The sequence below is a fragment of the Sebastes umbrosus genome, chromosome 2 (assembly GCF_015220745.1).
Source record: "Sebastes umbrosus isolate fSebUmb1 chromosome 2, fSebUmb1.pri, whole genome shotgun sequence".
NCBI lineage: Eukaryota > Metazoa > Chordata > Actinopteri > Perciformes > Sebastidae > Sebastes > Sebastes umbrosus.
Window position 1 is genome coordinate 9,182,690 of NC_051270.1, and position 27,525 is coordinate 9,210,214.

Below are 27,525 nucleotides of genomic sequence, written 5' to 3' on the forward strand. Positions count from 1 at the left end.
TTTAATAATATTACGACTTTTTCCTCGTAAACTTATGACTTTATTTTCATAATATTACGACTTTATTCTCGTAAACTTATGACTTTATTTTAATAATATTACGACTTTTTTCTCGTAAACTTACGACTTTATTCTCGTAAACTTATGACTTTATTTTAATAATATTACGACTTTTTCCTCGTAAACTTATGACTTTATTCTCGTAAACTTACGACTTTATTCTCGTAAACTTATGACTTTATTCTCGTAAACTTACGACTTTATTCTCGTAAACTTATGACTTTATTTTCATAATATTACGACTTTTTTCTCGTAAACTTATGACTTTATTTTCATAATATTACGACTTTTTTCTCGTAAACTTATGACTTTATTTTCATAATATTACGACTTTTTTCTCGTAAACTTATGACTTTATTTTCATAATATTACGACTTTTTTCTCGTAAACTTATGACTTTATTTTCATAATATTACGACTTTATTCTCGTAAACTTACGACTTTATTCTCATTATATTATGACTTTATTCTCAAAATCTCAGATTTATTTATTTCCCTCAATGTGGCCCTTATACAGTCGTACCGTCGTACCGTCATACAGTCATACAGTCGTACAGTCATACAGTCATACAGTCGTACAGTCGTACAGTCATACAGTCGTACCGTCGTACAGTCGTACAGTCGTACAGTCGTACAGTCGTGCAGTCGTACAGTCGTACCGTAGACCTACAACAATGATAAATAAAAATGAAAATGTAAACGAAAAACAGTTATTCATTAAATGTTTTATAAATCCACAGGGAGCCTCTGGAGAGGAGCTGAAGAGCCTCAGGTTTCTTAGAGACCTCTGACCTAACAAGGAGTATATTTACAGTTTCTTATTTTGTAAAACACGAACAGGAAGTGTGTGCTTCCGTAATGCGTCCGGCTTCACTCTCTGGGCGGAGGAGGGCGGAGTGTTTCTGCGGGGGACAGTCCCGGTGAGAGGAGGCAGGCAGCACGGACAGACATTTTCATCCTTTATACCAAACAAATACTAAAATAACAACAAGAAGAAGAAGAAGAAGAAGAGCAGACGAAACTTAACCAGGTACGTTTGACTCGTTTTCTCTGTTTTCCACTGATGCAAAAACAGACCAATTAAAGTTTTATTATTAATAAGAATATGTGGCATTAAAGCTTATTTAAACACCTTTACCTGGCTGTGTTGTCAAAGTTTAGATTGATAGATGCAGCTGTTATATTGTCTGTTTATTATAGCTATTTGTCTTTGTGGTTTAGTTTAATAAAGAAGTCATATCTGAAAGGAGAATCAGTGTAAATGTTGCTGTTTTTGATATTTATGTCATGAAAGGATCACACTTTGTGGTATTTCTTCTGTGTTTTCTGTGTTTTTTGGATAGGAAGCTTCCTGTCTTTAAATATATTACAGGATTAAAGTAGTTGTTTGTGTGTAAGGATTAAATTAAAGGATAAAGCAGCAGCCTCTGTGGAGTTGGTTTCACAGTGTTATGCAGAGTGAATGATGTTCAGCACCATGGACAGCTCCAGAGCAAACACACACACACAACTCACAATGAGCTCAAGCGAGCTAAAGCAAAAAAAGCACTGAGAGAACTTGTCATCAAATCAGATCTGTGGTGTTCAAATACATGTCAAAGTCTTCTGTTCTTCTTTAAACAAGTGTGGGACATTAGAAGTAGAGGTTTTATCTGGTTGTGAGAGCACAAGTGAAATGATTCCCTCTTTACGTTGTCACAGTTTGGTATAGGCTTTATTTTGGATGACAATTCAGATGGACATTGCTTTGTCTCTTAGAGGTACTCATGGCCACAGTGGTGTTGTGGTGATGCTGTTTCATGGCTGAGTGTTGGATGAGATGATTTCCAGAGGTCTGACCTTTACCTTTTGACTTAATGCTCATTGGCCTTAAAACACTGGCTGAATAGGAAGTCATTAAAGCTGCAGTGGGTAGAAAAGGAGCAAATATGATTAAAAAAAGTATTTTTTTTGTAAAAAACGGTCACTATATCCTGAAAGTAGTGCATGAGACAGGTAATCTGAAATAAATCATGTGCCTCTGGTGTCCTCCGGTGCTCCTAATGGCATCTGCAAGATTTCACAGACCGGAGGAAAACAACCAATCAGAGCCGAGCTGGAGCCTTGCCGTCTCTGAGCAGCTGTCAATCACTCACAAACTCTGATCAAACAGTCAAACTAGGCAGCGCTGATCAAGTATTAATTAATATTCTGGTACTTTAATGCCTATTTCTCACCTCAAATGTTTTCAGAAACATCTTGTAGCGTACTGTTTAGCTGTAACATGAGAACGTTTGTGACCCGGCAGCCATGTTGAGAACAGTTGAGGAAATACCAAGCACCGCCCACCAGCCGGAGCACAGCCAATAGGAACGCTCTCTCTCTCTGAAATGACCTGTGATTGGCCAAAGTCTCCCGAAAACAGAGCCATGAGGAGGATCAGCAGTCTAGTTTTCTCTCAGAACACTTGAATTACAATATGCTGAAAGGTTGTTATGGAATTTTTGCCCAATGATGCCAAAAATATTCTGCCTACTGAAGCTTTAATGCTTACATATCTATCCGTCTATGTGTCTGTCTGTGTTGTAGGGAGAGGTGTGTACTTTGTGGTGGAAAACAGGCCAACGCACTGTTGTTGTTGTTGTTGTTGTTGTTTGGCACACCAAGAGTTTGGCAACAGTGTTGTTCCTGTGTCTCCATGTGGGGATACGGGAACAAATAGTTACAGCTCTGACTCAGTGAAGCATCTCTCCTTAAAAAAGGCTTATTTTTACAAAACATTCTTAGAAAATAAAGTTATTGTGTGACTACATCATCATGTGTGAAGTTGTGAAGTTGTGAAATGAGCCTTGTTGCACGATTTAGTAAAAGAAACAATTGAAAATAGGGGCATGATGATGGCATTTTGTTTACTATTCAAGGCAGGACTTCACAATCATTTTTATTAATAGCAGTTTTAATTTAGAAATGAACTGCACTTCCGTTCCAGGAAAAAGAGTGTTATGCAAACTTTTGGCCCTCCCTGCTTCCCGTCCTGCCACCGTGTATCTGTATTACAGTAATGTCAGCGAGGACAAAGAGCTCAGGCCGACTCTTAAGCAGGTTAACACGTGTTTGTTGTCATTGTTTGGCAGCCTGGTGTTATTTGTAACCAGGAGTAAACAGATAGATGCTTCAGTTAAGACAGGAAATGACCAGGAAGCACTCAACCTACGCTGAGATATCTCAGCCAACTAAAACACATCCAACCTCGGTCGACCTTTTATGCATTTCTTTGCTAATACATTTCTTGGATCTCTGCCTCAGTTTAATAGAAAGGCTTTTGTGAGGAAGTTAGATTGCAATTAGTTTGTGAAGTTGTTCTTTTGTTCAGGCTGCAGGTGAAACAAGTCTTTTTTCCGCTGATTCTCCGTACATGAACATGAACCCAGGGTGCACAAATAATCGGTTTCCTGCTGAGAAAATGGTTCCTGCCTCGACTGTCACAACCCCGCTGCTCTCGAATCCTTACCCCCCTCCTCAGCACCCATCACTCACCAATCCATCACCCTGCCCACAGAAGAATGGTGAGAAATTACCACCAGCCTCCTGCTACATCTGTCAAAAACACACATGAACAACACACTTTTCCTCTTGTCCCTTTCACAGTCACACAGTTTAATTTATTCCCCTCGTTATTTATTCATCTCGTTCTTTTTGCACTCTCCTTGTTGAATTTCAATGTACCACAAAAGTGCCAGATGGTAGAAAAAAACAGTAATATCCAAGAAATGCGCTGTGATCACAATCTTCTTTTTCACTGCGTGTTGCTCACTTATTAGGTTTCAGCAATAAAATGAGCAGGGAGATCACATTTTGCTGTTTGTTCTTGGCACCTGTTGTCTTTCTTACCATGTGGGATTTTTATATACAGATTTGTTTTGGACCTGCACTCTTAAAACCTGTTAATGTTTGGATGGCACGTCATTCATCAAACAGACTTGTTTGTTTGTCATCTTTAGTTAATCCCATCTTTTCTGGGAGGGGCAGATGTTTTTAGAAGCCCTGCAGGATGTTTTGGGATCACCCACACAGTCGGGCTACTTACAGAGGTGTGGATTTGAGTCACATGACTTTAGGCTTCACAAAAACAGAAGAGGGATGCAACTGACTTTACAGTAATACCAATGACTCGTGACTTTAGACTTGGAATGACATGATGAAGACATGATATCCTTCCCAAGCGTAAACAACATTAAAAATTATGTTACAAAAAAGAGTGCAGGTAAACAATTCTCAGTTGTCCATCATGTTGCATGAGGGAAAGTTGCCGTTCTGGCAGAAAACAGACAAATACTTAATAGTTTAGGACTTGAAACACAAAATGTAGGATTTGGAACTTAACAGCCAAGACTTGAGACGTTCTTGTGACTTGTAAAACATTGTCTTTATCTAATCTCTGGCAACATAACATATCTGTAACTTACAGTACGCCCAGAGGTTTTGACCACTAGTGGAGCTTTTACAGGCTCAAGGATACACACAATGGGCCTTGTGCAAAAACAGTTTTGTATTCTTGTCTTAACTTTATGTTACTTTTTTTCGTACTGTGGGCTTGTACGAGTGTGCCATGTCAGATTCAGCAACGTTCCTAACTTCATATAACTGTGTAAATGACCTGCGTACACATGATGAATACCACCTAAATGAGTGCCCATTCGTGAGAATTGTAACTTATCATAATTGACGCCCTAATGATACAATCTAAGGCTACTCGTCCTGCCCCATTCATCTGTCTCTGCCAATATATCAGCACGCTGTCTAAAGACACGCTCTCTTCCAAGAGCCTGACGCACATCCAAAAGAAATAAGTCAGCCAAGTCATTTTGCAGTTTGAGATGTTCATATTGAAATTGTAGTGTTATACAATAGCATCAATGGTCAATTTAGATTACTAATGATATCGTTAGGCTATATGAATACATTTAGAATGATAGTATAATTATAATCGCAACAGGAGTCGAACAGGATAATGTCCACATAATTATGAAGTTAATATATATATATATATAGAATTTTCAAACTTTGAAATTGATTCAAATTGTTTTAATAACAGCAGACTAATTGGACATGACTCCTACGACAGGTCTGGACCACTTGTTAATTGTGTTCGTACCTAATAGTGTTGTCAAAAATATCTGAAAAATACTAAATATTTGTAATGGTTTCAATACTCATTTTTCGTAGTATCGATACACAGGTACCAGCTGTGCTTTCTGCTCTTTATTCTCTCCCTGACAGTGCATTGAACCACACCGCTATTTCTCTTTTTTAATAAAAATCTTATATTTGATGCCCGCAGTATGGTGCCAATTTTTCCCCGTGGTATCAAAAATGGTACTGAATATCGATATTTTTCAGGGTATTGTATCAAAGTAAGAAATTCCAGTATCGTGACAACACTGGTACCTAAGAGAAAATTCATAATACGAGAAAATTGGTGAATGCGGAACGTTTTTGCATGAGGCCCGATGTGTTTTTGGTGTTTCTTGTTCGCTTACAAGAAAACTCCACAGGGCACTTCTAACACTCTGTCGGCTTAAAAGGCAGCGAACCATCATTTTTTAGACACATACATCCATAGTTTATTTTGCTGACTGACCCACCTTCCCCTTCACAGAAACAGAGACAGACTCTGTATTCTGATCCTGAGGCTACATCGATGAAACGGATCATTTCAGATGTTGAAGATGATGAAATTGTGATATGTATATCCCCGCTTATTGATCAGGATGACATGGCGGATCTGTAGTAACCTGATTCCTCAGGCACAGGAGTAGCTACTGTCTGTAGGGATGCTCATCAACCCCCTCCCTTACTTAACCTTAAGGTTTTTTTAGAAAAAGATTTTAAAGGGGTAATGAATTAAACATTAAAATCAGTCAAAGTTTCAAATGAGGAAAATAGTTTGTCTTATGGAAATATCTGCTCAAGGTCCCTCGCAGTTATTTATGTGCTTGGTATTTGTGTGTACACGTGTGTGTGTTGTGTATACTGTAACCATGTTGTCTGTACTTCTGCATATGCAGTTTCATGTGCGCAATAAGCAATAGATTTTTTTTACACATCTTTCTTCATCCTGTATGAATGTACAGTATGTATATAAACAGTATGTACCTATATCTGCTCTAATATATACTGTACTATATGTACCTGTCAACACTAGTGTTTATAAATGAACAGCATGTAAAGAGCAGCATGTTGACAGGTGTCCATTCGAATGTGTGCAAGCGGGAGGAGAGAGGAGAAGAAACGGTAGAAAGGCGGGGGTGGTGGAGATTGTGTTTGTGTGTGTTTGTGTGTGTGTGTGTGTGTGTGTGTGTGTGTTTGTGTGTTTGTGTATCTAGGTTTAGTGTGTTGTAGTGGGAGCAGGAAGTGAGAGAGAGAGGCTGAGTATGTGAAAGAAAAGGGAAAGCATGTACGAGGGAGGGAAAGTAAAAGAGAGCGAGAGGGAGAGTGGTCCATGTGTTATGTAAGTGTTTTGAGGCAGTCAGTGTGTGTGTGTGTATTCTGTAGGCCTACAGATTAATCCAGTGGGTTTTATCCTCAGTGAATGGGACAGTGGGGCTTTGCAGTGATTATCCCTGCAGGCCACAGATGATTGCTTTGAATCTCCTGTACGTCCCACACCGCCATGTTTCCCTGTCTGCATGTCTGTGTGTCTGCACATCATTCGGTCCAATTTGTCGTGAACATGTTGACAGATCACAACATTTGAAGAGGATGGCTGTAGGTGGCTGCAGATGCATCATTTTTTATAAAGGATTTACTGTAATTATCCCTCTTGATACGGTTCAAAACTGTTTCTAAAACTGTTTTAGTATGTGTGTTTTCTGCCGTTCTGACTGACCACTCCACCTCTGCACAAGTCTTCATGTACAGTACATCCATTTCTTTAGTTAATCTGCCTGTCTCAATCCTCGCCCGCCTGCCATAGCTTTCTGTCTGTCTGTCTGTCCTCCCTTGGATTATATAACGAGGAATTGTCATGAATGCAATCTGCTCCATCATCCCTGCTCAGCTGAGACAAAAAAAAAAAATGACTGAATGCTGGGAACCATTTGTCATGTGGGTCGTGTAATCCTCCGTCACGGCGAAGGTGTTAAAATCGGAGCCGGGCATCTTAAATGGGGCATTTTTACACACCAGGTGGTTAGGTTGTGACCTTGTACCAGGCAGCTGCATGCAGTTACTCTGTGAGAATCATTGTGTTACAGTACAGGACAGTTTACAAGAAAATGAGCCCCTAAGGTCTGTGATAATGCATGCAGAGTTTTGGCCAATTATAAGAAAGTGTTTTGGGGATAATAACATCTAAGGTTTCCATTTTGGTGGCATTTCGCTGTAAAATAGCACAAAAATAACACGCTCAGGCATTTATCCTCCTGATTTCCTCAGTGATTTTCCACAGCAGATTTCCCTTTGTGCGTCCTTCCTGCCTCTCCATAGGGAATGTTTTAATTCAGCGAGGCCATATTGCCACGGCAGGCGTTAATGTGGGCAGAAAACCAGCACTGTGAGCTTTTCTACCCTGTTCCTATCACATTTAACCGCTGTGGTCAACCTGGATGGAAATCAGGAGGCTCGATTATAAAACTGTTCTCCGAACATCTGACATGATCGGTATTTCTGAAAGTGTGAAAGTGGATGGAAACTTAATGAATATTAGATTGTTAAATAATGAAATGATTCATAGTCCTGGCTCGAGTATATTTTATTCACCTGAAAGATCTTTACATGAAAATATTTGTTGTAGGATGGTGATATAGTTAAATCCTTCTTATGCTATAACATATAAAGAACGCTGCTCTTTCAACTACAACAGTTGAAAGTTGAGAGTCTTTCTCTTCAGTTATCTTGAGATTAGCCTGTTTGAAGTTGTTTTAAATACTCGTCTGTTAGTGTGCACATTGTGGCTGATTACATCTAGACTACAAAGAATTGAGATCATAATATTGGCCTTATCATTTCACTGTCTGGTTTTGAAGTTAAATGTGATAAAGAATGTGAGAAAATTGATTTTTTTATGCATCCAGAAATTGTTCTTTAACGCATCCAGGACCCGTCACACTGAAATGACTGTAGGCCTTAATTTTGTGTCAGTGCAGATCAAACAGAGGGATCTCCCCCTCATATATATATATTTTTTTACCATCACAGTTTTATTTTCAATCTAATATTAGAATGATGAGTGTTAGACTGGTAAAACATCTTCAGTAGTCCATGCATTTGTGTGTGTTTGTGTGGCTCTTGGTACACGTATAGTATATAAGCAGTCAGGCATGAAGAGGTGGGCGTTCTGTCTGAATAGTTTAGCCCTCGGGCTCCCATCATGCTCTCTGGCCCGGTCACGTTTTGGCATATGTGTTTACTTCTTATAGGTCAGCGTGGAGGTATACAGTGTGTATGTGGTTTGAGTGGGTGACTGTGAAAAACTGCACTAAACATAAAAGATATTATTTCTGTGAAAATATGTTTTTGTCTGCTTATAAATGAACGTGAAATATATGACTGAATTCATATTTTTCTTTTGGCAATAGACTGATAACAAATGTTCTATTTCGAATAATAGACTAATAAATCAACAGTTGTCTCTGATACAACAAACAACCAGCAGCAGTAGTGGTGTAAAGGCCGGAGCCACGGTGCTACCTGTGGTATAAAACACTACTTTCATTTGCCTTGGAGTCTGATGTGTTTTGTTTGCTTGCTAGAAGATGGATGGAAATGGTGCTAAACTCTAAAAGTGTCCTAACAAAGAAAGTATACTCTGAAACTTACCTCTGGTATCATGAGCAGAGATGTAAATCAGACAACCCTGTCTCCTAGAAATTATGTTAATATTCAACCAATTTAAAACAGCAAATACATTTTGAACATAAAGAGGAAATATTGTTCATTAACGTATCAGCTTTTGCTATACAATATCTGCTTGTAGTGAATACGGCATTATTAAGCAGCTCTTGGTCAAAGGTAGGGTTGTGTTGTTCAAATACATTTTTTGTTATTTTGCTGAAATTCTCATTATATCCCAACAGCAACCAATAGATCAAAAAAAAATCTGGTATCTGTGGCTGCCGCAGGACTGTAATAAACCCATCCAATCATTTAATTTGGGCCGATTGAGATGTTTGGCTACCTACCTGTCTACTTACCTACCTGTGTGCACTCTTCTCGTGCACTCGTTGCGCATCACCGGAGTCTTCCACAAGCTGCTAACTTGACAGCAGTGAGTAATAACAATAGCCACGTTCATTGTTTGCATTCGTAATGATAATTTTGGGGGAGTGACTTTGGAGGGAGACCTGAACCGGCTGTCAGTGTTGCCGACTTGGCAACTTTCTCACTAGATTTAGCGACTTTTGGAGCTAGTGCTGCTAGCTACTTTCATTGGAAAAGAGTTGGCAACACTGGGCTCCGTTTTTCAGTTGGATAATTGTTAAAATCTAGTGTACTCTTACTAATTTCTCAGCATTATCAACCCTACATTTAAGGTTTTAGGGAAACATGATCTGGTTTACAAAACCACAAAACCACAATCTTTTTCCACCTTTAACTAAAGTGCTTTTGTTTCCTAAACCTAACCACAGATACGATTCAGGATACGAACCCTGGACAAAGTGCTGCTCTTTATCAGCCCACCGTCCACCCTAACTACGTCCCCGCAACTCCAGTGCGGTACATAAATGTAGCGCTTCATTCATTAAAAAATAACTTTGCCTCTTAACATAATCCAGGGATCGATGTTACGTTTCTCACCACAACGTAATAACTTCTAGGAGGTTGAAATGTGGTCACCGTGTGAATAAAGTGAATAGATGGAAGAGTTAACCTCTGTAAGAGAGACGCAGCAGGACATGAAGACAAACAAAGAAACACGAGCTACAGGAAAGTTTGCAAAAATCCTGAACCGTCACTGTTGTGTGGATGTACCTAATATATAATATGATATGAAGGTTGTCTGAGAATGGATGATGTGATACATGTAGAGTCAGCAGATACTTTACCCTCCTGAGTCTGTATATAGAAGATCTGCTTGGTCCTGACCACGCAGGTGAAAGTTGACTGTGTGTAAGTAATTGAAGAATATCAGTCTCTCCGTCTTAACAAGAGCCTCTCTGACGCCAGAATAAATGTTTTCCAGGATAAGAGTACGATCTGCAAGGTTACACAACTGCATGTGTGTGTGTGTGTGTGTGTGATCTACTATTGACTGCAATAAAAAGCAGAGAGAAATCAGATCAGGGCGTTACAGGATGGCTCAGATAGTCAGACAGCTTACAGCTTTTATCACATGTAAACAGCGTACACTGAGACCATTTTTGAATTTGGTTATTTCCCTCATTTCATTGTGTCTATATATTCTATAATCTTTATGACAGACAAATGTAGTGTTGATAAAAGGTGCTGATGGTGCACTTGTGGTTCTTAGGACGCTGGTATATCTGCTTGCAGGTCTAGTTATGATTAGGACGACACCATCAGTTCAAGTGAGGACAGATTCATTGACCAAATTACATCATCTCAGTGATAACATGGACATAAAGTAATCCATGCCTAAGCATTGCCACGCTAAAATATTTGATGCTAAAGAATATTAGGTTGAGCAGCTAGAAGACCATTCATCCATTATCTGTAACCGCTTATCCTATTCAGAGTCACAGGGGGGCTGGAGCCGATCCCAGCTGACATTGGCTGAAGGCGGGGTTACACCCTGGACAGGTCGTGAGACTATCACAGGGCTGACACATAGAGACAGACAACCATTCACGCTTACATTCACATCTACGGGCTATTTAGAGTTAACAATTAACCTGCATGTCTTTGGACTGTGGGAGGAAACCAGAGAACCCAGAGAAAACCCACACTAACATGGGGAGAACATGCAAACTCCACACCTCCACACGAACCTGCGACCCTCTTGCTGTGAGGTGACAGTGCTTAACCACTGCATGCTCTTTTGCCTCATATTCATGTAAACACAGTTATTTACATCATAGACAGACAATGAATGAAACTATGCATCTTTGAAATCATTTAGCCTTTAGTTTTTTTATTTTCCCATGTTTTTGTGTCTTAGTGACTAACAAAGCCTGTCATGGCAAAAACAAGCACTTTTAGTGGACGTAAATGAAGCTGCCAGCTTGCCCTCCGATAGCACCATATTGCAGCCTGTGAACGGCAGCCGTCTCCCGCGCTCTCCCTCAGTACTGGACCAGTTTCAGAAATTGTCCCAGTTAGTCACGTAGAAACAAAAACATAGGAAAATAGGGTCCAGGTTGAAAAATACTGAAGTTACCCTTTAGTCATATTATTAGATACATTAAATTAGAAAAACCTATTAAAATAAATAATGTAATCTGGCGCACACTGAGACAAACTGATACAATAATAACAGAGAGCTGGATAGGATAGAAAATAGAAAAACCATACATGCTGTACACACATGCATATGAACAGCCACATGTGCATGCAGGTGTGTACTGAAACACGCATGCTCCTGTTAACACACACACTGTATGTGCTGTATGTACTAAGGCTGTCACACACACACACACACACACACACACACACACACACACACACACACACTGCTGTTGCATTAATAATGTTGACCTGCCTCTATCCAGTGAATAATGAAACATGGTTCTGCTTTGATATAGTAAGATGTTGGACCCTCTGACACTTGCACACCCTCACCTACACACACACACCTGTGCACCTATACACACCTACACTTACTACACACACACACACACACACACCCTTGTCTGTCCTGCTGTTGCTCTCCTCCTTGTCCTTGAACCAGTTCTCGCTGTGTGATGTTATTGAGTGTAGTGAAGTGTTAACCTGCACAGAACACTCTGTCGTTTATAGTGTGACACGGTGAGTCTGCAGTCTCCTTCACTCTGAGATTTTAGTTTACTGTCTTCATTCAATTCATTAATACCCCCTCTCTTACCTTCAGTGTTTTTGTGCAACACTGCTGAGGTAAGAGATGTGCAAGAATAAGAACCAAAGAAAAGTCACTGTGTTGAAATCTCTTCAGCTGTCCGTCGCTGCTCCTTCATGCGTGTTCTTTCTGTCGGGTTAAATTGTTGCCTCTCTAGAAAACCCACTCGCTGCCCAGGGTTCACTTTTGTGCCATTCAATTATACACAACCAGCTTAGCTCGCAATTATACAAAGAAAAGGAGCGTTACAGAAATAGCAATGCTAATTTCCAGTCACACTGTGCCCACCGTCTCATTTGCCGCCGCCTCTCCCAACTAATCCGCAAAAACAAATGCATGAAAGAGAGAGAAAAGTGAAGCAGCTCTCCTCAGAATCCCCCAGATTTAGGTTAGTGCTTCTATAAACCCGTGAGAAAAATACAACCGAACAACTGACGAGCTGACCTGGTTTCCCTGACTGTGAGTGTCCTGATGTCCTATTTCCCCTCACAAACAGTGTTTATCTCAACTGAACACAGCGCTTGATTGATAGCAGTCCTTTCGGTTCAGAGTCGAGGCAGTTTATCAAAACAGCCTGACAGTCTGCTACGGTGACGCATGCTAAACAAAGTGTGACTTCATCTTCTTTACCCTGAATCTCTCCTGAATTGGTCGTGCATGCAGTGGAGGACATTGAAATTCCCTTCTTTGCATTTATCCTTCATCCAGGCTGCATTTAATCAACCTGCAGGTGTCTTTCATTATTTATCACAAAGGAGATTTACTATAAATTAGCATTTTTATAACATCTCTCAAAGGTTTCATAGCTTATCTTCGTATTTCTCTCTTCAGGTTGATGTAAACAGAACCTACAGAAACACTTTCTATGTATGCTTTGTGTAAGGGCATGACATGCTTCAACTAAGTGCTAGAGATGGAGATGATTAAAGGGTTAATGGTGACTTTATCCTGACCTGCCTTTTTGAGCCATTTTCTCCTCATCTTATGTTTGTGCTATGTCCCACATGACATCCTACTGAAACAGGAAATAAATTACATTTTAAAGGTCCCATGGAACCCATGCTCTTCAGTAATCATTTCTTACTATCAGTAGGTACAATATAATCGCTGCATGTCAAGTATACTAATGCATGAATACACTGAAAGCACATACAGTACTGTAGATCCTACATGAATGTGCAGCCCTGTCTCTAAAAATTACATTCCCATACAACGAAACTGCAGATTACATAACAGATTCGCGGATTACATTTGTTTTTGACGTACTATAAATATATATGTGGTGATAGTCCGCTGAAGTCCGTGTAGAGGATGTCGGGGTGGTCGATGGGTCAAACAAATACAGGACTTTCACCTAGGACGCCACTGTTCGTGTCCCATGTGGAACTAAAAGTCAATGTTCTTTTATTTTACGTCCGTAGCGTAATAACATAACAAACGTAGTCATTTTAAGCCAAACCATGTTTTTTTTGGTAAACCTTGCTAAGTAGTTTTGTTGCCTGAACCTAACAAAGTTGTTTTGTTGCATTTTTTCTTGGTTTTATTTCAATTTACAATGATAACCACGTGTTTAAAACTGTTTAAAACTGCGACTGTAATCTGGGAGAAAACACATTTCCCTCGAAATGTAATTGAGAATGCAGTTTAGTTATATAGGAACGTCATTTTGTAGAAAACAGGGTTGGAATGTGACTTAAAACTTCATCTATCAGTCATGTCATTATGCAATAAACAGTGTTTGAAAGAGTTTCAAAGTAAAAATACCTTCTTCCCAAAAAGACTCCTTCATCACTGACAGCTCTTCATACTGTACAAACGCATGTTGTCTCTTCAACTGGGCGTTTAGTGTTTTCAGGGTTTTCATAGTGGAATTTTCCATTTGTATGCTTTGACAGGATTTCTCTTTGTTGCCTGAAATAGCTTGTCGTTTGGATTCTTCCACGATTGGGGCCATGTAGCTGTGTGTTAATCATGTCAGCGTATGACAGTGCTAATCCAGTCCCTTTCTGGAGCTCTGTGCCAAAACTGTACGCTGCTCTGTTCTACTATATGCTCTATTCATCATACAACATGCCATGAAACAAACTCATAGTTCATATTATCTCCACAACATGCCATGGTACTGGTACTAAATGGTTTTGTAGGAAAGAAAAGATGTTGATAATGGATGAGACAGACAAAGCGGGAGAAAAACAGAGTTCGACAGGATGGAAACTAACTCAGGACTTTTTAACCAACAAAAGAAATGCAGAAAGAATGACAGACGTAGGAGGAGTCCACATATTAGCTCCTTCCAAACCTCCTCTCAAACTGTTTCCACATCTCCCTTTAACAGCTTTTAGGATTAATGCTATTAATATTTTTGATCAATAATTCATTGCTGCCCTTTTAATGTCTCCATTTTGTTCTCTCATCAAGCTTGAATCTGCTGCTCATTTTTTTTGGATGGAAAGTATTTGTCGTTGTGGTGTTTTTGCTCCGCACTTCTAGACATCCCTTGACAATTATTATAATGTTTTTGTCCTTATCCTGTTGATATAAGTCCTCCTTCCTTTGAGATAAATTGTACTACTTCCTGTGAGCTAGAGGATTTGCCCTGGAAAGACCCACACCCGCTGTAAAGTAGAGGTATATATTATACAAGTAAATGTTACATTATGTTACTTAAATCTTACATAATCACTTACTCTCTCATTCTTGTTACTGGACATGCCCTGTATACATTCATGGACAGAGTGTGGAAACAAAGAAAGCATGAGAGAAGAGCTAGATAGAGGAGTGAGTGTGTGAGAGGGAGGGGAGAAAACAGTGGAGAGTAAATCCTCTTTCCCTGCTGACTTTAATCTCTCCGCGGGCTGAGCCCGGCAGTTCAGGCCTTACAGCAGCCGTCAGTCAAGACGAGTGACAGCCAGCAGGGCCGCAGGTGGGGGATGGGGGATGGGGGACGGCCGGACCTTGTGTTATGTCAGCGTGACTGTAGTGGGTCTATGAAACATGTTAAGCATGTTAAAGAGGAAGTGACTTTCAGGGTGGGATGCATGGACAGAGGACGAGGAGGAGGAGAGAGGAAAACAGATTGTTGCATTGTGATGTGAAACGTTCAAAAAGCTGACAGGAAATAGAAACATTTATAAAGTAGAACATTTTAGCAAAGTGTCACCAGCAAAAAAAGGGTGATGCAGACCCATCAGTTTTGTTTTTGTGCCATTTGCAAATCTCCAGTGTTCTCCAGAGTGTTCTTGTGGATCTAAATTAAGCGATGTTGCCAGTAAAAATCAATAGGTTTCTCTCAGGATTTAGGTTACTGGGACACTGTGGTGTTTTGTGTCTAGCTCCTCTCAGCCCAGTTGTAGCTGAGAGGAGCTGGCTGAGCTAACATGAGCACACTGTGTCCATATAATACTGTATGTGTTTACAGGACAGTGGGGGTTATTTAAGCAGATATGGTTAGCAGAGTTTCCCCTTGGACTTTTTAGCGTCTCTAGGAATGTCTAAATAATGTCTGTTGGTCGGTCCAGCCCATTGGACTGACATATTTTAACAAAAACTGGATTGCCATGAAATATTATACATGCATGGTCCCCAGAGGACGAGTCCTACTGAAGTTTGTGATCATGTGACTTTGCACGTTTTGATTTTTTTTTTTTTCGATTGCCAGGATGAATTGTAATAACTTTGGTGGTCCTAAACTTTTCATCAAGAGCCAATATTAACATTTCGTCATTATCAAGAACATTGTCATACTTTGGTCATTCTGTCCAATCATTCAGCCTCATCTGTTTAGTTTGCAAAGATTAGCATGCCTAACATAGACATAGAGCATGGTAAACAACAGTATACCTGCAATATGGTAGAATTGTCACTTTAGCATTTAGCTCAAAGTACTGCTGTGTCTAATAATACAGCCTCACAGAGCTGCTATAGTATGGCTGTAGACTCTTATGGTGCGTCCCAAATCCTTACTACACACTAAGTCTATACACGTACTACATACTAATCATCATACTATACTGGTTTGGCAGTTAGTATACAAAAGGATCAACATATTTAACTGTTTTATAGTAATGGGCGATTTTGGAACATGACTGCTAATTAAACTGCACATGTGGACATCAAAATGTTATTTTCCAAGAACTTAATTGCGATTTGTTCCTGGAGCTGTTTCACAAACATCCATAATTTGTTTCAATTTCTTCCAGCTGTGAGCAGCTTTATGCTTTGCATTGTGGTAGAATAGGGTCCATCAACCAGCAGCACACATACGCATAGTTGCATACAGATGTTTTGAGTATACTAACCTGCTTGGAGTTAGTTTATAGTGTATATTTTGGGACCAAGCTTATGTCTTGTTATAACAGCAAATTAATCTGATTTGTTAGTTGTGTGTCAGTGTGCTAAATGGATGTCCAGTGTGAGATAAGTCTATGGTTTACTGGCCAAAGCTTAACTCAGAGTGAGAGTGTTAAAGGAAGTAGTGACAGAGATGGAGGGGGTGTATGCGTGATGAGCAGAGCGATGCAGTGATTATCATACACAATATTGATGGGTGAGATTGGATGATTTAAGGTCACAGGTGCCCAACGATTATCCAATCAGGGAAAAGTGGTGGGAGCACACAATTGTTATTCTCAGCATACAAGCAAATACACACGTTACTCGCATCATGAAGATTAAATAGCATCACCACCAACTACACCAAATAGACGTTGTGTACAGTAAATGCTTCATTTTAACATTTACTTTTGAATGCAAATTAATACAAATTGGTTCAAATATAAGTTAGATCATAGATCGAGAAGTGAGTGACGCAGACAATGGGCAGAGGGAGTCAATATAAGAGGAAACTAGAAACTGTGCTGTACGTGTGTCAACAGGAAGCAGCTCCACTGCAAAGATGTAAGCAATCAACAACTGATCAATAACACAGCTGAACATTACACTGGGAAGATTAATGCAGCGAGGAGCATGTGAGAGCACCGGTCTGACTGTTAGTGACTGAGTGAGATGCCACGGTATTATATTCAGTTCAGTTATTGTCGCTGCCGGTGTTAAAGGTTTGTAAATGTGTTTCATTTCAGTACATGAGAGGGTGCAGATGCATCACTGGATCATTATACAGTTGCCATTGACAACACATACACGGGAACGCTGTCAACAAGTGGGCATGATTTGAGCATGGCAACGATGTGATCAGTTTTGGTTTCTTGCCATTTTGAAACTTCATATCCATTTCCTAAAACAGAGAGGAGAGATATGATAATAACCTAAATAAATCAAAACATTCTTCCAAATTAACTGAGTCTGTGTTCAGACAGTGTGCGAACAGACATGATCGAAGTTTTAATAATCTTTTCAACTTAAAAAAGTTATGTTTGCCTGGTAAAATCATCAGAGGAACTGTTTCTTGTCTCACTTGTAAAACGTGGTGGATTTGTGTTCAGTTCATCCGCGTTTTTCCGTCCCAGTTTTCCTCTTTTTATAACAAAAAAGTCTTGTCTCCTCTTGTAATGCAGCTGATCTATGAACTGAAGCTCATTCTGCTGTTGCACCCATTGTAAGGAGCTCTGGATTACAGCGTCAGCCAAATGGCTAAAATGTAAAATGTCAACATAAATATTTTAAAGTGCAACTGTGCACCAGGCATAACAGACAAAAACACACACACATAGAGAGAGAGACAGAGAGAGAGAGAGAGAGAGAGAGAGAGAGGGCATGACGAGAGAAGCACTTTGAAACGGCTGATTTTTTTCCCTTCCATCTCTTTTCCCGGCACATGTTCAATTATTAACCGTCCTGACGACTCCGCCGGGATGGAGGCAGAGAGAGACAGACAGAAGGCGGGGCAGAACAAGGAGATACTTTATCAGACATCCAGCTGTGACTCTAACTGACCTTGTGTCTATTCACCTCCGAGACCTTGTGACAGGGACTGATGATGGATGCTTTGGCCTCCAGCAGAAAACTAACATTTTAGGTCACAGAATCTGGTGTATCAACAGAATTCCCAGTTTTTGATATTTTACTAGAAAGAGTTTTACAGTGTCACATTGGAAGTCTAAAAGATCATTAATGTTAATTAATCTTGCTGTAGCAATATCATAGCAACTTCAAGTACATTTGTCTTTGTAGCACAAACATATTCCACTTTTAATCCATGAAAACCTGGGTTAGGAAATGCTATTTTGCCGTGGCAAATTAATCAAAGCGACAGTCTCCTCCTGCAGCCACAGCACCTGATTGAGTCCAAAAAGTCGTCGGTCCCTCGGTCCCATTGCTGCACTGTATATTTCAGTAGATTAGATTACATGAAGCTTTAATGATCCCATAGCTGAAAGCTGCTGGGTGGTTAAATTTATATCAGCGACAAGCCACATTAGAACAAAAACTCTTCAATGTGATTGGTGCAATAGATATAAAAACACATTAGTTGCACAAATGAAATGTTATTGGACTGGATCAGATTATTTGCCTCATTAAAGGCTTAATTGTTGAAAAAAACAGCAGCAGAGCCATGCCAATGAAGCATATTGAATTGAATTGAGAGGAGGAATGAAGGGAATGTGGAGACTGAGCTGGTTCCCTTCGTCTCCTTCGTCTCGACCAGCTGCAGCAGCGGCATGTAGCTCTGTCAGTCTGCACAGTTACAGTCACATACATTTTTCATGGACCATACCTCCAGCTCTGCTGTGTATGGCTATATGAAATACTGTCTGGCAGCGCGTCAGAGGAGCTAAAATAGACCCTTGTCTCTGTCCTGATACTTTCTCTTCAAACCGTTAGAGTGATGGAGCTCGCCCCTCCTTCATCTCGATTCACTGATGATCCCTGAGGAGGAAACTCAGGGTCAGCAAGGTGGAGGTTTGAACTGTAGCAGCAATCTTTCTCCAATGCACAGTGTGTTTTTGGGTGCACGTGGTTGGTTGCGTGCGTGACTGGGGCTTTAAAACTATTTACCTACAGTGTTTTAAACAGTAAATTATGCATTACTTGTGCTTATGAGGTAAAAATGGCCTTTACTTTGGCTCAGTCAGCAACTCCGGTGCCCTTTTGTATCTCAAAATCTGAAAACATCATTTCTCTGGTCTTTCTCTGTGCTGTTTACAGTGACTGAGCAGGTCAGACGAAGGCTTTCACACCTCAATATTGGACAGCTTTGACTGCAGGAACACAGAGAGCTTTACCTGCATTGAGTTGTAATTCCTGCCCCCCAGCAAAGTAGGTCTATTTGGTGTGAATTAGTACTTTGTCAAGTGTTAACTTCAGGGTTCAGAAAGGGGTCGAGTCTGGTGTAATAAGCTCTTCACTGTTTTGCTGAAGGACACTTTGACAATAGCTGTTACGAAGAGCGATTAAACCTTTGACCCTGCTGTTATAGAACAACCTCTCCAACCTCAAGATGAATCCGACAGCAGCTGGGGACAGAAAAAGCCATGAATTGAAAAGATAATTATGAATATGTATTAATTTGTTTGAACTTGTCTCGACCTCATACAGTAGCAGTTCGATGACTCCACAAGTCGTCATAGGCAGCCGGTATATAATGAAGGATCCGAGCTGTGCTTTAAAATCGCAGCCTCCTCAAAACTCACAGATCTGTTACTCAAACTGGACTTCCTGGATTGTATTTCATGTCATACTGGTACCTGAAACAACAGCCCTCAACACCAACGCAGCCCTGTGCGTTGTTTTAATGCAGGGCTGCTTTCAGTCTGAACGCCAGCTAATCTTTCTTACACTCCAGGTCACCTGCTGTACTGCGTTGAACATCTGTCATTCAGCTTTGTTTTGTAGTGTTGTTGGTGTACTAACCTCTCTCTCTCTCTCTCTCTCTCTCTTCCTCCCAGTCTTTCCTGTTTGAGGTCAAAGTTCAACAGTCATCATGGCCGACGAATCAGACATGCGCAATGAGCTTGCGGACCTGCAGACACGCGCAGACCAGATAGCTGATGATGTACGGTAGAACACACACACACACACACACACACACACACACACACTTGTGTAAACAAGCTTACATATTGACCCACACACAGCCACTGTTATCTACTGTAATAATGAAAAGAAAGATCACATTATATTTGTCATGTAAATATGTAATAATATTTGGTTTTGTCTAACAACTCACAGTGGGTGGTACAGTCCAATAGGATATGATCCTGTGTTACCTGCTGAAGTGACAGCTAGTTTTAAGTCTAACCCATAAATCTAACAGCATTTATTTGTTGTCTAGTTTGTAATTGTGCGCCTTGATAACATTCATCACATTTAACAACACCTATTATAATATCCTCAGGCATTGCTTATTATATACACTCTTTAAATTGCACTTAAAGGAGTAATACACCCACAAAATGGACATTTGTATATTAATTACTCACCTTGTGTTACCTTTCAATCTTGAAGAAAACTTTATTTTTGTCGCATGCCTCCACGGTGAACGAAGAATAAAAAAATTGAGAAATCTTCTTGATTAATTGAAATAAATGAGGTTCCGCGTTTAACAACAGCAAAACAATATCAAAACATCTGTTTACAAACCCTCACACAACTCGTGCAGTATAATCCATGTCTCATTTTTCTAGTCATATGCTCACTAATTCCCAAGCACATGCATCTTTGCTAAAACCTTAATATTTAAAACACTTCGGACTTTTCCGGACTCACACAGACGAGTAGAGCGCCTGCGCGAGCGTGAGACGTGTTTATGCAGAAGTAGTTTACATAGTAAGGTTTTAGCGAAGATGCATGTGTTTGGAAAGTAGTGAGCATATGACTGGATAAACCAGACTTGGATTATACTACACGAGTTGTGTGAGAGTTTGTAAACTGATTTTTAATATAGTTTTGCTGTTGTTAAACCTGGGCCCTATTTGCTTCAATTCATTAAAGATTTACTCTGTTTTCGGATTCTCCGTTCACCGTGGAGGCATGCGAGAAAAACTAAGTTTTCTTCAAGAATTCAAGGTAACGCGCAGCGAGTAATTGATAAACAAATGGTCATTTTGTGGGTGAAGTACTCCTTTAATTTCATTATTGATCTCTCTAAGAAAAAGCGTAGCATTTATAATAATTTGGGAAACATAATCATCAGCTGTATTTTCATTTCTTTTTAACTTTTTTGGGGCACAAGTCTTCAGTCAAATGAACATACATTTGGTCACAGTCACTTTGTATATGATAAACTTTACAAAGAAAGTATAACATATACAAAAATGTACATATTGAACATTTTGAATTGTGATTATAAAACTAAATTTTATTTTGGAAATCCAGAAAGCAGGTTATAACCCATGTAGTTAGTCTCCATGAACATTTGCACATCTACCATCACAGCTAAAAACATGCAATTCAATTTCCATTTCATTACCTACTTTTGTCAAGAACAAAAAAATTAAAAAGAAAACGTAACTCACTGAGAACTTGTAGGTGAAGTACAGAGCGCAGAAAAACTGAGAAATTTTGAGTATTTTTCTGCTACAGTCAAAATTGATTTTTGGTCTATGACATGACATTAATTACCTGTTCTCATAAGGACACTACTGTACCTCCAAAGCCTGCAGCTTGCCGACACAGCTACTTTAATGCGACCCTCCCTTGTCTTAGCAATTTGTTCTCAAAGTCTCCTTCATCAAGACTAACTGCTTTTTTTTGGTGAAGAGAAGAACTTTGCCCTTTTTAATGAGTTGAGAGGAGCTCAGGAAGAGCAGATAATTCTGTGCAGCAGAATAATAGAGCAGCTCAAATGGCCTTATTAAACATTCATGAGGAGATAATGCAAGGCCAAGAGGCTGCATGGATGTCATGGGAGGGAAGGAAGGGAGGAATAAGGAAGGCAGGGATGGATGGATGGAGATAACACAGGGGGGGAATGAGTGAAATGAGGATTAGGAGTGAAATGAAATGATGTTTAAGAACTGGATGAGAATCGGAGGGATCCTGCAGAGGGTGGAAAGTTGGCAAACAAAAGGTAGAAATCAGATAATGAATCCTGGGATCAGGAGGAGGAAGAGGAGAGGAATAATTAAGGCTAATTATATGAGTACCAGTCATTTGTCCATCTACACATTTGAATAAAAGCAGTCTTTTCTTGTCCTTTGTTAACCTTTCACATGTATGTTTTAAACCCTTAATATTCCATCTTAGCACACTGAGATGTCTTTCTGATACTCATTACAGGTGATGTGCTGTATGTCTGTCGTTGACTCTAATCATTTGCCCTCTCTTTCTGTGCCTGCAGTCTCTGGAGAGCACTCGGCGTATGCTGTCTCTGGTTGAGGAGGTGAGTCCAATGATGACACACGTCACATGAGCAGTCACAACAGAGAGGGAATAGGCCTGCTCATGTGAATACACAAACAACGACTTCTCTTGGTGTTTTATATATTAATAGCTGCCTCAATCATTAGCACTTGCTATATTTAGCTCAGTCAGTCTGCATCTTCATCCTCACCACTATTACAGAGGAGGGACAGTCTCAGCTGAGTCAGTAACAGTGATTAGAAAGATGAAATTCAATCTTAAATCAGCACGGGAACATGTGAGTAGTAGTAGAGTAAGATCAGTTGAAGGAAACCTATATACCTAGTATATTTAAGTTGATGATAAGGAAATGTTAAACACCTCTTCTATCCCATGACGCAAACATTTCATAGGTAGAGGAACAGGCCAAGAAAATGACAGCAGACATGGTGACACATTAGGGGTGGGCAGTTTGGATAAAATCTTACATCACAGTATTTTGACATCATATATATCATGATATACTACTTTTCCTGGAAACCATATAGATAAACTATCCAGATAGGGAATTGGCACTGGGTTATAATGACAAACTCAATTAAAAATAACAACAATTGTACTTATATATTGATATACACTGATATAATGTGAGGGCAGCACTATTGGTGCTTTAGGAAACAGCTTTATGATGAACAAACGAGTTAGGTCTGGTTATTTTATTGAACCAACACTAAAACAAGCTCAGAAATCAGTTTACTGTAACCCAGCCTGATATTGAACACACATTTAAAATACTGTTTACATAGTTATGGTTTAAAGCCTTAAAACTGTCAGTGGGTAGAAATGGAGCAAATATGATTAAAATTCATCCCTGCAAGCCATGTTGAGATCAGTTGAGGAAATACCAAGCACCGCCCACCAGCCGGAGCAAACTTTCTCATTTTACAGCTAAACAGTACACTATAAGATGTTTCTGAAAACATTTGAGGCGAGAAATAGGCATTACAGTAACAGAATATTGATTCATATTTGATCAGCGCTGCCTAGTTTGACCGTTTGACCAGAGTTTGCGAGTGATTGACATCTGCCTCTGTTGAATGAACAGCCAATAGGAACGCTCCCTCTCTCTGAAATGACCTGTTTTTGGCCAAAGTCTCCCATCAAGGGCTAGATTTGTTAAAGCCTGAAAACAGAGCCATGAGGAGGTGCAGAAGTCTGGTTTTCTCTCAGAACACTTGAATTACAATATGCTGAAAGGTTATTATGGAATTTTTGCCCAATGATGCCAAAAACATATAGATCAAGTACACCTTTCCTTTTTCTATTGTAACCTGTTGAAAATGTATCAGCGACACAGGGGTGCCATGGTTTGCATGAAACTATAGTGGGCCATTACATTACTCATACTGTCAGCTAAATATTGAATTGAAGGATAGAGAAGTGCTTGGTGTCAGAGGAGTGTGATGAACAACGAGCACGGCGACCATCTGTAGAAACTTAATGTAATAGGATTGTATGGGATTACGCAAAAATATATTTTACAGCCAGTCACTTCACCACTTGAAATGATGTTCTGCTTTGGAGGGAGGAACTCTGCAGAGACACGACAAAGAATTTGTATGCTCTGTCTCATTAATGAGGACCTCGCTGCATGTGTTGCCCTCTTCATAGGCTAAGACTTTCGTCTATGTATAGGAAGACAGGAAGTTCTTCATATCTTGCATTAGATTGTCATGAGCTTGTATCGGGCCTTCAGTTCCTGCTGCTGTCTTCAGAGACGTGGCCCGGCTCTAACCCCTGGACCAGCCACCATGTCTTAATGAGACAAAGCCGTGAGGGACAGAGCGAGACCTGAGGCTGACCTAAACAGTGGCCTGCTCCTCAGACGAGCCTTTTCACTGGCAGTAGCTGAATATCTGCCCTTTTGAAGATAATGCCAAGGGAATGCCATTTGTTCGTTTCAACTGTTAGTCTCTGATTTGTGATGTCCTGTGGTTTGTTAGTGCAGAGGCGTGTTTCCTCGTGGTGCTACCACATGGTAGTTCTTGAGCTGAAACCAGTGAAAGACACAGAGACAAACAGCGACTGTGTCATGTTTTGGCTTCTCTTCACCTCTCTTGCTGACAACATGTTCTTTACCCCTCTCACTTAGCATCTCCTCAGAGTAATAGGCTCGATATAGACTGCAATGTGGCAGTAAGGCGGCATGGATTATGGATGAGACTCAACATGCATCCTCATACAATACAGTAGATATTATAAAACATTTGAGTTTATGGCCTGAATATTGTTTTTTTTGGCGTTCTATTGAAGGTCAAAACTAATCATGTGACATTCAGTTATCAGTTTTTATTACTCATTATGTTGCCAGTGGTGTTTGTCACCCTAATTTTACTGATCATTTTAATATTTTGGATTTTATTTGGTGAAGAAAGTGGTTCTGTTGCTGACCATACATTCCCTCAAGTTAACCGTGAGCACGTGCTAATACATCCTGTGTTAAAAGGGCTTATAGTGAAGCTTACACTAATTGAATAAGCGGAGAGCAGTCAGAGCAGGAAGCACCCTCACCCCGGCATCTCTCTGAGATCTGTGCAGTGATACTAGGAGTGTAACGATCCATCGATCTGGATCAATATATCGGTTTAATGATTGAACCATCCAATATATTGATTCAAAGTGAAAACACTGATACATATCATCATCTTTAAGATACGCCCTTATTTTGAAATTCTTAACTGATAAAAAAACATTTGTACTTAAACATGAGAAATGTGGTACTTTATAGTGAACAAGAGGAAGTCTATTTTTATTCTTTTTCATTTAAATGTCTGGAAGAGTCCAGTAATAAAATTGTTAAATCATATTTTTATTTTTTTTTGTGAGTTGATATAAATGTAACTGATTGTGTTTAATGGGCATTTGATATCGTCTCATATCGATCACAGCCCCCTGAATTAAATCGAATCGAAGCCGTATCGTGGCAGACTTTGTGATATCAGCAAATATCGTATCGTCAATATAATATCGTATCATGATGAAATTGGGGATATACACCCCTGTGTGATACCTGCGTGTTTATTAAAGTATAGAAAAATATTAAAGGGCCGTGATGGCATTTAGTTTAGGCTGTCCCCCAGCTTCCTATGTGAAGCTGAAGCAATACCCTGATTATTACCATTACCACTTATTATTATTCATTTATAATTAAAGGTAGGCTATGAGTGAAAAATAATGGGACTCAGAAAACAAACAAACAACAGTTTGATGGGTTGATGCCACTTTAACCTGGGTGTAAAGAACCTCTGAGAAGCTGTTTAATGTCAATTTGGCAGCTTGTAGCAAGGCTCAAAATATTAATTTAAGCATCTAAAATCCATTTTTTCAACCCCAGAAAGTAGTTAGTCGTTTAACTTGATTAATTCAACACATTGTTTGTGCATTTTTCGTTGCTCCCAACAATGTTCATCTCTCTGGAAAACACTTCTTCTTCATGTTTGCCTTCATCATATTCTTCCCTTCAGTGTAAATTGGCTGATAGTGTCCAGTGTTTTCAGCTAGTCTGACCAATAACAATAACTAATGATATCAATAACACTTGGATTGATGTATCCTTATATTAAACTAAGTGAAACAATAACCTGGCAGCTGCAACTGAGGGTTGTAAGAAAGAAATTACATAAGAGCTTAAACTGATTACTTCTCTGTAAGGATGAGTGTGATCAAAACCTGCGTGTGGAGTTTTTGTCTTGTTAACTAATGTAATATTAATGGCACAATTACACTTTATCAATAATGCGTTTATTTTGTGAAAAAATTATCTATCTTGAGTGCTACGCAAGGATAATTGGACTTCCATTCATAGAATAATTCTGTCTTAATCACAGAAATACAACAGAGAGAAAGTAAAATATGGGTAAAATGACCTTGTAGACTAACTCTTCCCTCTTAGAGGCTTTTCTCCTCTTCTAGTACTTTTCTCTTACATGATCCTTTCAGTGTCACACCCACACTGTTACAGCACTGCAGCTCTGACTCTTCTTCTCTTTACTCTCTGTTTCTAATAATCTCAATGATCCAGAAATTAAAGCTTATTCTACTCTTGTACTCAGTAAGTTGCTCCGTCGGTTGAGCTCGTCGGCCTAATACCTAAAATGTAATTGTAAAATCCATGCAGAACCTGTATCATAGTATCATTATGCATGGATTCTCATTTGAAATGCATGAACTTACATTAGAGACCAACACGGTGAAATCAATTTATATGAAAATGCAAATTTACAAGGTAAATGTGAAAACACTCACATAACAAATAATAAAACAGATAATTATTTGTTTTTGTCTGAGGTTTAAAGTGGTGCTAGTGATACTGGCACTGTCGCTCTATTGTATGAAGTAGTTATATTACAACATATAATACAGTTTTAGCTGCAGAGAGCGTCTCCTTATGTATACTTCTTTGGATGTTCAGTATGTACATGTATTACTGTAACAACTGATGTATAAAAGCCATAAAATACTTAAGGACATCATCTTTTGTGGAAACATCAGTGAGTTTTTTATCACTGTAATGTCCACAAACACTGTATAACAATGCCAGTTAGTGGTCAGACCGAAGAAACACTCACAGTGAGTGATGTGATGTGTCCTTGTCTTGTGCAAATGTGACCCATAATTTGTTCTCGGGACCAGCGTGCAACATGACCTTTATTTACCTTTTATTTATTATAGCTGGAGCCAGTAGAAGGTTAGCTTAGCTTCGCCAAATGAAAGGAAACTGGGTGATTTCGCTAGCCTGGCTCAATCCAATAATACACCTACCAGCACCTCTAAAGTTCACTAATTAACATGTTATACCTTGTTTGTGTAATCTGGTGACACAACTCTACTAACTCTACACTAAATTACTACATAGAGACACTGGTAGCCAGATTTTATTACCTTTGGACAGAGCCAGACTAGCTGTTTCCCCGTTTCCAGTTTTTATGTTAAGCTAAGCTAACCAGCTGCTGTCTGTAGCTTCTTAGCTGCCATGTCATTGTCATCCAAAAACCCCAATAGTCGGAAAAATGTTGTCCCGTAGGACTGAAAGCCCATTTTTCCGACAGCCCGTTAATCCGAAAACAAACTGCCATTGTTCCGAAAACCCATTGCTTCGAAAATACACACTCTCCGTGCAACGAACAGAAGCACATGGCTAATTATTATGCAGAAAATGACATCATCGGACCTTCCCGGTCTTGATATTTTTTCCT

The 27,525-nt window shown here is 39.5% G+C and overlaps 1 protein-coding gene across 2 annotated transcripts in view; it reads left to right on the top strand.

Annotated features, from left to right (window-relative positions):
- Positions 1-931: 931 nt before the first annotated feature.
- LOC119476631 (synaptosomal-associated protein 25-A-like) overlaps positions 932-27,525 on the top strand; it is a 47,468-nt gene continuing 20,874 nt past the window's right edge. For both annotated transcript variants that reach the window (XM_037750059.1, XM_037750051.1), the window contains exons 1-3: positions 932-1,090; positions 19,876-19,982; positions 22,269-22,310. In XM_037750059.1, the coding sequence (XP_037605987.1) occupies positions 19,911-19,982; positions 22,269-22,310 (114 nt within the window). In that variant the 5' untranslated portion in view covers positions 932-1,090; positions 19,876-19,910. The remainder of the gene's footprint in view (positions 1,091-19,875; positions 19,983-22,268; positions 22,311-27,525) is intronic.